Source organism: Astatotilapia calliptera, chromosome 13 (assembly GCF_964374335.1).
Source record: "Astatotilapia calliptera chromosome 13, fAstCal68.1, whole genome shotgun sequence".
Lineage (NCBI taxonomy): Eukaryota > Metazoa > Chordata > Actinopteri > Cichliformes > Cichlidae > Astatotilapia > Astatotilapia calliptera.
Window position 1 is genome coordinate 14,756,532 of NC_137434.1, and position 11,370 is coordinate 14,767,901.

Sequence of the window (11,370 nt, forward strand, 5' to 3'; positions counted from 1 at the left end):
CAACAGGTGTCATATGTTTGCAGCAAAGCCTGAGCTCTGAGGCATCACCACCTCAACTCCCGAAGAGGCACAACTACAGTATCAACCCACAGCTATCTCATTAGATTTCTGCTGTAATTATCAAGTACCACCAAAAACCCAAACCACCACCGAACAGTAAACAAACCCAAAGCAGAAGCTAAGAATGACAAAAGTGATCATTTAAAGGCAAATCTTCAAAGAAAATAAATGTACCTGCATCGCTTAGCCAACAAATAAATCTCATTCTTTTCCTTTGGCAGTGTGCAATTACATTTAAAGGTACTGCTCAACATTTTGAGACAAACACTTATTCAGCGTCTGATATAATGTACATATGAAACTGACTTTTTGGAGTCATGTGACCGCTAACCACGTGATGTTAACTTTTGCCATTTTGGACATGTGACAATATAGGCCAAGTAAATAAGGCCCCACTCTCACAGGTGTAGAGAACATTCAGTGACCCGACCCCCACCAGTTACTAGGGAAAAACGAGTAATCCCCTACTGGTTGGCAAAAACCTCTTTGAGATTATTTTGATTCCCCATAGTTACGTAGCATGAAAAAAGCAACTTGTCTGCAATCACTCACCAACTGCTCTCCAAAAAGTAGTTAAACTGTGAGAAGTCCAACAAACAGAGACTATTTGACTTTAAAGTGAAAGCAGAAGTTGAGTTTTAAAAATAACATTGTAAACTGTGAGAAACAGCTTTTATTTTGGAGACAATCTCCATTTCTGGTTTGCGCTACACTTTTTCCAAGTTTCACTACCACTCAGTGGTTAGTAAGAGAGTATTTCCACTTAAGTTGGTATCTTCCATGCTAACTACAGACGTTTACAATGATCTTCTTGCAACCACGGCAATCACAGGGTGAATGTATTTTTCTTAGCAACTGGTGGTTGTATCATGTCCAACATGGTGAGAAATCTGTTGTCCTGTGAGAAACCTCTATAGTTAGCAGCCAGACAGCATAGCTTAGCTTAGCGTAAAGACCAGAAACAACCAACGACATTTATCCAAAGTTAAAAAATAAAAAAATAAAAATCCAAACAACAAATATCAAAACATCAGTATTACTAAAACTTGATGTTTATAAAAGAGTTTATCATTTCAAATGTGCTGGTAGTGTACCCTTAAACAGACCCTGGTCAACTATACCCCGGTTTCCAGTCCATGTGCTAAGCTTAGCTAAATGTCAACATAGAAGTTAGCTAACTTCTATATTGACAGCTAATCTAACATGTAAGAAAGTATTGTTCCACAACTGTCACTTTTATCAGAGAAATTAATCAAAGAGAACATGTTTTTAAGTTTTTTTGTATAATAAATTATCAAGTTTTTTCACTAAGGCATTCACATTAGAGTCCCATGCATGTTTCCACTACTGTAACTTCAACTTTATCCAATCAGAGTTTTCATGAAGGCCGGTTTACTGAAGGGCCAGTGATACTGGTTGGGGACGGGTCCATTCACGTTACACTCAAAAAAGGAGAACATGGGGAACCAAATGCGTGCCCTTCGGCTATGCTGGTAGGCACGAGTGTTAGCTAAGGTGTGATAGTAGAGGAAGAGGCGGGTGGTGATGTAGAAGGCGATGAACACGTCGATGGAGTAGTGCTCGTGAGCAGCCAGGATGAAGAAAATCCCAAACAGGTTTAACACCCAAGATATGGTGTGAATCAGATTCCATGTTCGTGGAGTATCTGCAATTAGGAAACATAATTATAAGACATGCTCAGTGTATTTTATGTATATCCAAAGCTTGCAGACATCCTTGGTACTAGTTTATTTTGAGCTGGACAGCTGGTATGAGATATTTGTGCTGATATACTTTGTTGTTGCCAAATGTGCCACTGTGCATTTTGTCCAGACATATCCACTTTGGTCTTCTCTATCCAAAAGACATTTTTCCAGAGGTTTTGTGGTTTGTTGAAAGGAAGTTTTCAAAGCTTAACATTAATGCCATGTTCTTTTTAGGGAGAAGAGTCTCGTGGCAACTCTTCCAAACAAGCCATACTTGTTCGGTCTTTTTCTGATTGATGGACTTCAAATAGTTTGGAAATGGACTTTAACTGCTCCCAGACTGATGGGCAGAAACAACTGTTTCTGATACATTTCATGTTTGGCATTGTGTTAACACTTGTCTAAATGCTCCAAATCAACAAACAGCCGCTGCAAACCTCTACTGTGATAGAGGTGCTCACACTTGCTGATGATCAGATATTACTTACACTTGTTTCTACTTGTGGTCTTGATTCCTATGACAGAGGTAAGCCTGTGCTTAGTTGTTTTATGCATTACTTCTGCATTTTGGCTTATCTATTGTTAAATAAATAATGACATGAGGTGTATTTAAGGGAATTTAAGACCTGCTGAGGAACAGGTGATTTATAAAAAAAATTAAGTCCCAATACATAAAACCTTAGAGTTAAAAGAAGGTGTACTTTCCTTAATTATAGTCACATCATTTCTTTCCTACTAGTAAAAATACAAGACCTAACAAGAAAGTACACTCTCACTAAACTCATTGAAAGCCGAACAAAATAATTAATCCTCACATTCAGTCACAAAGAAGTTGAGCATCGTGATGACAACAGTGTGCCCACTGAACATGTAGTCTCCACAGGTTTGCACGCCTGTCAGAGTCATCCCAAATCCACTCCAGATTGTTAGAGCCCTCTGTATCTTTCCCCAGGTGTCACCATATGTCTGAGGGACAAAAAAAACCCCTCCAGTAATTAGTCATGCTGTGAATCACAGTGGCAGCTGTTTATTAGTTATCACCGCAGTACAGCTGAGTGATCAACTGAACTGTAACACTGCCAACAGCAATGAGAATAAAAATAAAAAAAACTCCAGGAGGAAAAATGATTTGCACTTCCCACCTTGCTGGCACACTGCAGGTGCTGCCCTGGCACAGAAAGCGAGGTGGCAAACATGGTGCAGCAACGAAGCAAAAACACCGTTCCCATTAAAGAACACAGCCGTCTGAAGAGGATGGACCTGAAACACAGACGCACGCCCAACTCAGCGTAATGTGATGGCAGCAGCTAGGAATGTGCAAACTGCAGAAACGGGACCTATGGGCTACCTGTGTTTGTGAAGGAGCAGGATCAACAGAAACATGTAACATAAGATGAGACCACAAGCTTCAGCCATGGCAAAAGCCCAAGGAATTCTGGGTACACTGTTAAGAGTACAAAAACATGCATATCAGAAAGCAGATAAGATATGAGTGCAGCTCAATGTGTACGTGAACTATGGAGCTTACGTTGCTCAACAATCCCTGGAACCACCATATAGATACTTATCAGTGCAAAATATGCAAAACATATAAAATATGCAAGCTTGTACCTGTCCAGGAATATATCAGGCAGCGGTGGGTATGTCCTCATGTCAGGGACGCGCTCATGTACGATGACCATGACAAAAGATGTGAATCCAAAAACAAGAAAAACATATATGGAACTGATGACTGTTTTCCAAACCTCTGGGTCCAATCTACCAGCTAAGTGCTGCCTACACCTCCCGTTGGAGTGTGTGTGACACAGCACCTCTCCTGAGCTGTATCCAGATCTATTGCTGTTCCTTGACCGCAGCTCAGTCCCGTTACACAAGCGATCACCTCCATTACACCCGTCAGCTCCATCGCAGCTCCACTTGACCCCAGTAGTGCCTGTGGAGAGCCCGGCGGGAAGACTGTCCGAAGGTGAGAGGCCCAGCTCCTCTAGCTGGGCCTGGTTTTTTCTCTGGAGCTGGCGGAGGGCTATGGTTAGCCTTTTGATGTCTCCCAGCACCGTGAGGCCCAGAGGAGGACCCCTCAGGTCGGCCTCAGTCAGAGCCAGCAGACTGAGGCCGTCCAGGCGGTGCTGTGTGCACAGTAGCTCCACGTACTGCCCAAAACCTTCTTCCTTCAGCCACTGGGCCACCTGCTTACAGCTCCAGGCACTCACATCATCTTCCGACAGTGCCATGCTGCTGCAGAAACAAACACTGTTAAGTAACGTGGGGTATGACAGATAAAAAAATAACTGAAATTACAGCGGCAGAGAAAAGAAGTATGCACACGCACACACACTGATGTTCTGACTGATCAAAGGGTGCTGTTAACAATTCTCTAAAGCTTGATAATTAAGTGCCACGTCCTCCTCTGCATTTTGATCACTTGATTTCATAACTGTTCAGTGCCATTCTTTTAATGCAAAACTGCCTGAAGCTCACCCACTGACACTTCTACTCAATTTGCATGAAAATTAACACGAGCACTTTCCCCGCTGTTCATATCATACAGCGCTGCAGTTATATAAATTATTCATAAGTTTGCTGATTATTCTCCACAGTGTAGCGGTTTATACATTCGAATAACAAGCGAGAGATCGCTGGTTTGATCCCCGGGAAGAGTCATGAATCTCTTTGGTTCATCCAGAAGATCATCTGGGGTGTAGATCTGCCAAATTAAATATGCGGAAAAGCCCGCTGTGGCGACCCGTTATGAATGACAGAGCAGCTGAAAGTAGCTTCTTTATTCTCCAAACCATTCATGTTTTTTTTTCTTTTTTGGCATGAAATTTGATTTAAAAAAAAAAACAAAACAAAAAACAGCATCAGGCACAGCAGCATCTCAAACAAAACAGTATAGTAACCAAAGTAAAACTAAATGAGAGCAAATTTCAACAAATTAATTGTTTCTTTAGTAAATATATGGGTTAGAGGTCTGTTATTTTTGTCACAGATAAGCATATCCATCATGACTTCTCCAAAACTGGGATTTGTAATCCAGCCGTCCCAGAATTGAAGCCACTTTGATCATTTAGAGATTGTTAGATGGACAAAATGAGTCCTTTCAAGGTCAAGGCAAATTGTTATTGCCGTATTTTACAGTTTTCACATTTTTGGTCACTTTAACAATTAAAAAGTCATCATTTTTAATCAGTAAGTGCAGGGTTAATTAGCCGAGGGGTTGGCTGCCTGCATGTGCTCTTATTTAGTGAAACTCTGCAGTGCACGCTGCAGCCTGCTTAGCTGGTTTTGCCTCATCTGTGTTCAGGTCAGTGACTGTACGTTAGCACTTTGTCCTGCTTTAGCCAGGACAGAGTGTCCCACCTAAAGCAGGAATTCAAAACCCCAAAACAGTGAGTCACTAAAAAAAACCCACAGGAGACTATAATCAATCTTTGCTTTGCAGTTCGCTCATTTCTGCCCTTTGAACTTCTGACAAGCTCACCACTGTACAGCTCCACTCGTACTCCAAAGGTCTACAAGTTCAACCAACACGGCTGTAGTACTGTACCGATGGCCTGCCTGCTGAGTCGACACTATATACAGCCTTGAAATTTTTATTTTGTACTGAACCAAACCGAGAAAATCCAGGAATAATTCTTTTTTTATCATGATGTTAAACAGGCTCATTATGGAGCTGACTGATTGAATGATTAGCTGATCAAGCAGCAAAAAATTTACTGACAAAATTCATCAAACAATCCCTCTAAGAAGCAGAAAATCTGGTAGAGTTTCTGGAACGTGCTGTACATTTTTTCGTAATATATTCTGACATTTTAACAGCTAAACATTTATGACAAGATTAATTGATTTAAAAATAAAACAGCCTAAATACTAGATTCTAGCCTCAAAGCTTTTGTTGGTGGTTTCTGAATTCCGCCTTCAGCCTGACAGCCACACCTAGTATGACATCACTCCTCTGACACTGGTTCAGTTTGGCACTGAAAGTCACCGCTGATGAAAATCCCTGAAACCTACAAGCAGCTCACTCACCGAGGCGTGTGCAGATCTGCTCCCTCAAAGAGAAATAAGTTATTTTTAACTAGCCTCGAGATTTTACTGGCAACATCCCGCAGCTACTTGGGATATAAAAGTGCCATGTCAGCTTGTTTGGCTGGCTTACAGTGAGTCACAGTCAGGCAGTAGGACACAGCTCAGTGTGTGTGTGTGTGTGTGTGTGTGAGAGAGAGAGAGAGAGAGAGCGAGAGAAAGCCCTTCAGTGTGTGAGAGAGACAGAGGCAGCTCAACAAAGAGCTCATAGTGTCTTTTCACCGCAGAGGCTACAATGTAACGTCAGATTGCAACATTTCACTACTAGCTCAGCAACTTTCTTCACATGAACAAAAATGTTCAACTTAGAGCAAACACGTCACAGGAAGTCCACTTTATTATAACCAATGATCGTCTCACTTACCAAACATCCACTGTCACTGCGCTGCTACAAGGTGCGGATGAGCCGTCTGTTTACTCCACCGCTCATAGGAGTATTTCACAGCCAACATGCTTCGGACTACTAAGCAACAACAAACAGGAAGAGGCAACAGCAAACAAAAAGCAGCCAAGAGGAGCAGGATGCTTCCTGCGAGACTTCAGCTCAAAGGACACTGACATCTGCTGGTTACACTTGGAAAGCCTGGGATTTCTATAATCCGTCAACTTTGACTGTTTTATTGTGGTTTTCGTTCTTAAAACAGTATTGTCATTCTTGCCTTGGCATTCATTTCCCCTCCTTTATAACATTCAAACTTTTTTATATGAGGTTATGTTATACATCAATATCTCATGCATGAACTTAAGCTATGTATAAGTGAAGAGTGTGCTATCGTTTTAGCAACAAATATTGATGAAATGAGCTGTTTTCATTGTCATTTTGGGGCATTGAATATTAGTGTCAAGACGGCTGCGGCAGTAAATCTTGTTACTCTTTTAGCCGTGAAAGCATCATTATGTAGAGGAAAGTAGGAAGAAAAGTTAATACAAACTAAACCTATAATGTTAAAAACATGTGCCATCATTCACTAAGCAAATGCTTATTAGAGATTACAATAAAACTGCATCTATGTATGCAGACATGGTACCTACTAAAGCATCAGAATGGGGAATAAGGGTGATTTAAAAGTCTCTAAATGTGGCATTGTTGCTGGTCTGGTCTGAGTATTTCAGAAATGGCTGACTTACTGGGATTTTCTTGCATAACTGTCTTTAAGGTTTACATAGAATGGCCCAAAAAACAGAAACTATTCAGTGAATGGCAGATCTCAGAGTGAAAATGCCTCTGGACTAACTGCTTTAAGCTGCTGGGAATTCTCATTATGACCAAGATATGCAGAAGAGCATGGATAACACACGATAACACACCTTTCTTGAACATAACAATGAGTTTATTGTACTCAAATGGTCTCCTTGGTCTCTCAACAGATAATTATATTCTCAACATAAATGTTTTTAAATAGTTTTTTCTATCACGTTTAAGTAGATCTCATGTCATATACCTTTCCTACAGATTGTACCGTTGAGTCTGCCATAACTGGAAAGCAAGCTTGAGAGGTTGACTGAGAACCAGTGCCAATGAGCCACCTGTTTTTGACAGTCAGAGGCTGAGTGAGGTGGAACTGCTGCTGAAAGAGAGTCAAGGCGAAGGCAGCAGAGTGCAGCTTGGTTTCATTTTGGTAAAGAACAAAGCAGACCGTCTGCCATTGTAAAAACTTTGCAATGACAGACAGAAAGTCCTCCTCAGGTGCTGCCACAGGGATGATATGTGATATACAAGATTTGGAGCCAAAACAGGAGAAGTGTGTGGCAGGGGGATCAGAGAGAAAGTGGGAGATCCCATCTCTCCAGGATCTGGAGGAGGTTTTACACTCAGCTCCACGCTCCTGTCGACATGGAGACGAGGTGTGGCCGAATCTGTTTCTGGGAGACATGTGAGTATCGTGAGCTGGATTTAAATTCAACGTATGCACATCTGGATTGTATTCATGTGTTACATCTGCTGTTTGTGTCAGGTTTATGTCTCATGACAAGTTTGGGCTCTACCAGCTAGGGATCACTCATGTGCTGAATGCCTCACATGGTAAACTCTGCTGTAAAGGTAGTGATGATTTCTATGGAACCACAGTGAAATATTACGGAGTCCCTGCCAACGACCTCCCCACATTTGACCTCTCGCCATATTTCTACCCCGCAGCTGAGTTCATTCACCAGGGTTTGACATCAGGAGGTACTGCAAGCAGATTTTCAGAGAGGATGATACAGATCTGAGTTTTCATTATATTTGTTTCTGCCTTTTCTGACTTTCAGGGAAAGTGTTTGTGCACTGTGCTGTGGGTGTGAGTCGTTCAGCTGCATTGGTCCTAGCCTACCTGATGATTCATCATCACCTCAGTCTGTTGTCCTCTATACGTTGTGTGCAGCAGAAGCGCTGGATTTTTCCCAACAGAGGCTTCCTGCGACAGCTCATAGACCTGGACCAAAAACTGCAGGATGATGGTTTAAACGAGCCAGAGTAAGAAAGCCAGAAACAACCCTCTATTTCCTCCTCCATTTGCACCATTTATTGCATGTATAAACCAAAGTGTTCAGCTTCATTCACTCCCCTCCCCTGTCCTCTTCTAATGTGACATCAGTGGTATCAGAGCGAGCTCCTGAATTCTCCCCCTGGGGTTTTTTAGCATCAGTGAACAGACCAATCAATGCTACAGCGTTACAACATTAAATAACTACATCCAGACAGTCCGAGAGCACACTGAACACAGAGAGCTAATTTTGGAGCCAAGCAGCGTTCAAACAACCACCTGCTCATGCCTCTCACCGAGCTGTAGACTTCGGTGGGAAGGGGGACGGTGGGCACAGACAGCCAGAGCAGTGCGGGGGTGTGCTGAAGGAGCAGTCTGCGTCCGGGGAGAATGTCAAGGAGCAAACAGCTACAGGACCTGCTACTCATTAAAGAACTGGAGGTCATCTTGGATTCCTGCCCTGTGGGGCTCACACCGGTGGATGAAGTCTGGCCCAACCTGTACATAGGAAATGTGTGAGTGTGCTTTTGTACAACATCTTTCTGAATTCTGTTGGAGAGAAATGCCTGCTGAAAAGGAGAATTTGTATTCCTTTTACATTTAAGTTATTTAGCATTTATAGACACTAGACATGGCTGTTCTATTCTTTAGTTTTACTCTTTTTTCCATCTTTTTCCATGTCTACAGGGCTGTAGCACAGAATAAAAAGACATTGCATAAGCTTAGCATCACTCATGTCCTGAACGCAGCGCACTCCAAGCAGGGCAGCATTGGTGACCAGAGTTTTTATGGGAACACCTGCGTTTACTTTGGCATCCCAGCGGAGGATTCAGAGGACTTTGACCTCAGTCAGTACTTTAAACCTGCAACTGACTTCATACACAAAGCCCTGATGAGCAAAGATGGTAAACTGAATGTGAATATTATACTGGTTTTTTTTTTCTTTTCAAGAGCTGGCCCTCATGATATTTTCCATCCTTTTCTACAGGAAAAGTTCTGGTGCACTGCATCATGGGTGTGAGTAGATCGGCCACTTTGGTCATAGCGTACTTGATGCTGTGGCAGCGTCTTACTCTGAGAGATGCTCTGAAGCATGTTGTCCAAAAACGAGCCATTTACCCCAACCGGAACTTCCTGTCCCTCCTCCTCAAGCTGGATGAACAGCTGACACGAAAGAGGAGGCTGTGTCCTATTCTCTGACAGCCTTTGTTCCTCACTGCACCTTCATTTGATTAATGAACACCTCTCCATATGTAGAACTCCACTCTAATTGGTGATCAGTAGTTTGTAAATATGATGTGTAATTAGATTTTGCTTGATGTAGTTGCAGGTGTAAGTCTGGAGTGACCTTTATTTATTTATTTTTATTTTCGAGGTTGTCTGCTGCCTTTCTACAGTCCAGCAGCAGCAGCGCTCACACTGAGCCTTTATGTCATGTTTCTCCTGGTTTGTTTTTCATATTTAAATCATATTCAAATGTTCTCTGTGAGTGTTAGGAGTCCTGCTCACATGCTATGTACGGACAGTTTTATGAAACCCATTAATGTTTTGTCAAATCTCACTTAAATTGTTTGGTCAGATGCATAATGTTCAAAAATATGTATATCTGACTTCTAACAAGGTTTAACCTTGAACAGTTTTCCTGATAAGACACCTACTTTTTTAGTCAAGGATTCCTCAAATAAAATAATTATTTGTTTCATTTTGCTTTTTTTTTTTTAATTGCCAAGAGCTTACTTAATATTGCCTAATCAATCTGACAAAAACAGGTATGTCTAATTGCTGAGCTGTATATCTTAACAGTGCTCTGTTTGATTGAGATCTGGTGACTGTGGAGGCCATTTGAATTCAGTGAACTCATTTAAATGTTCAAGAAAGCAGTTTTTATTGATCTGAGCTTTGTGACACAGTCTTTCATCCTGCTGGAAGCAGCCATCTGAAGATGGTACAGTGTTGTCACAAAGGGATGGACATGGTCAGCAACAATACTCAGGTCAACTGTGGTGTTTAAATGATGCTCAGCTGGTACTAAAGGGCCCAAAGTGTATCAACAAAATATCTCTACAATCATTCCAGCACCATCAGCTTGAATGTCGCAGCAGAAATCGAGATTCATCAGAACAGCTGATGTTTTTCCAGTGTGCTGTTGCACAATTTTGGTGAGTCTGTGCAAACTGTTCTTTTCTGACAGGAGCCACACCCACTGTGGTCTTCTGCTGCTGTAAGCCAAAGTTAAATGTGATATACGTTCGGAGGTCCTCTTCTGCATACATTTGTTGTAACAAGTTGACCTTGACAAGTGGTTACATGACTTTATACTGCCTTCGTACCAGCTTGAAGCAGTCTGGCTTCAAGATGACCTTTTTAGACAGAGTTGTGTGGGGAAATCACATTAGATAAATGGACTGGTTCATATATAGCGTTTTTCTACTTCACCTGAGCACAAAACTTCAAAAATTCAATAATGTGAAGTTATACAACTTTACACTCATTCATACAAGCGCTTTTCCCCCCAAGTAAGTGCTTTTTATCTAACATTCATGTACACTCTTTTGGATGCATCACAGAGCAACTTGGATTAGTATCTTACCCAAGGATATTTGACATAGGAGATCTAACCACTAACTTTCCATTTAGTAGATGACCTGCTCTACCTCCTGAGCTGCAGCCACTTGTAGATCAGCAGTTTCAGGAATATTTAAGGTTGTTGGTGCCTGTCTGCTGCCAACAACAATGCCACATTCAAAGTCACTTAAACCACCTTTCGTCCCCTATCCGGTGGTTAGCTTCAACTTCAGCAGGTCACCTTCACCATGTGTACATGCCTGAATGCAATGACTAGCTGCCATGTAAATGTAAGTCATTAGATATTTGCATTAACAAGCAATTAAACAGGTGTACTGAACAGACTGGCCCGTGAGTATGTATCGAAATGGAAGTAGCCATGGTGACATTACTTACTGGTTCCTGTTTTAAAACTTTGAGTCACGGTCACATTCTTGTACCTAATAAAGTGGCTGGTCTGTGTACATAAACAGTTTTAAAATGATGGC

At 41.7% G+C, this 11,370-nt stretch overlaps 3 protein-coding genes across 6 annotated transcripts; 2 read left to right on the forward strand and 1 right to left on the reverse strand.

Moving 5' to 3' along the window:
- Positions 1–718: 718 nt before the first annotated feature.
- Positions 719–6,351, reverse strand: LOC113034526 (sphingomyelin synthase-related protein 1-like). Of its 4 annotated transcripts, none has more exons than XM_026189159.2 (6): positions 6,217–6,351; positions 3,378–3,998; positions 3,115–3,210; positions 2,909–3,026; positions 2,582–2,732; positions 719–1,726 (listed from the first exon to the last, which is right to left on the reverse strand). In XM_026189159.2, the coding sequence occupies exons 2-6, from the start codon at positions 3,995–3,997 to the stop codon at positions 1,422–1,424; spliced, it is 1,290 nt and encodes a 429-aa protein (XP_026044944.2). In that variant the 5' UTR covers position 3,998; positions 6,217–6,351; the 3' UTR covers positions 719–1,421. The 4 variants fall into 4 exon arrangements, with proteins under 4 accessions (XP_026044944.2, XP_026044943.2, XP_026044945.2 ...); XM_026189158.2 differs by having other exon boundaries at positions 3,378–4,001; positions 6,217–6,345; XM_026189160.2 differs by lacking the exon at positions 6,217–6,351 and adding an exon at positions 5,796–5,931 and having other exon boundaries at positions 3,378–4,001.
- Positions 6,352–7,385: 1,034 nt separating this feature from the next.
- On the forward strand, positions 7,386–8,597 carry LOC113034547 (dual specificity protein phosphatase 13A). Its single transcript, XM_026189190.2, has 4 exons — positions 7,386–7,726; positions 7,808–8,022; positions 8,103–8,307; positions 8,429–8,597. Exons 1-4 carry the CDS (start codon positions 7,515–7,517, stop codon positions 8,448–8,450), a joined length of 654 nt encoding a protein of 217 aa, XP_026044975.1. The 5' UTR covers positions 7,386–7,514; the 3' UTR covers positions 8,451–8,597.
- On the forward strand, positions 8,561–10,019 carry LOC113034551 (dual specificity protein phosphatase 13A). The gene is made up of 3 exons (XM_026189196.2): positions 8,561–8,832; positions 9,005–9,222; positions 9,306–10,019. The coding sequence occupies exons 1-3, from the start codon at positions 8,708–8,710 to the stop codon at positions 9,515–9,517; spliced, it is 555 nt and encodes a 184-aa protein (XP_026044981.1). The 5' UTR covers positions 8,561–8,707; the 3' UTR covers positions 9,518–10,019.
- Positions 10,020–11,370: the final 1,351 nt, after the last annotated feature.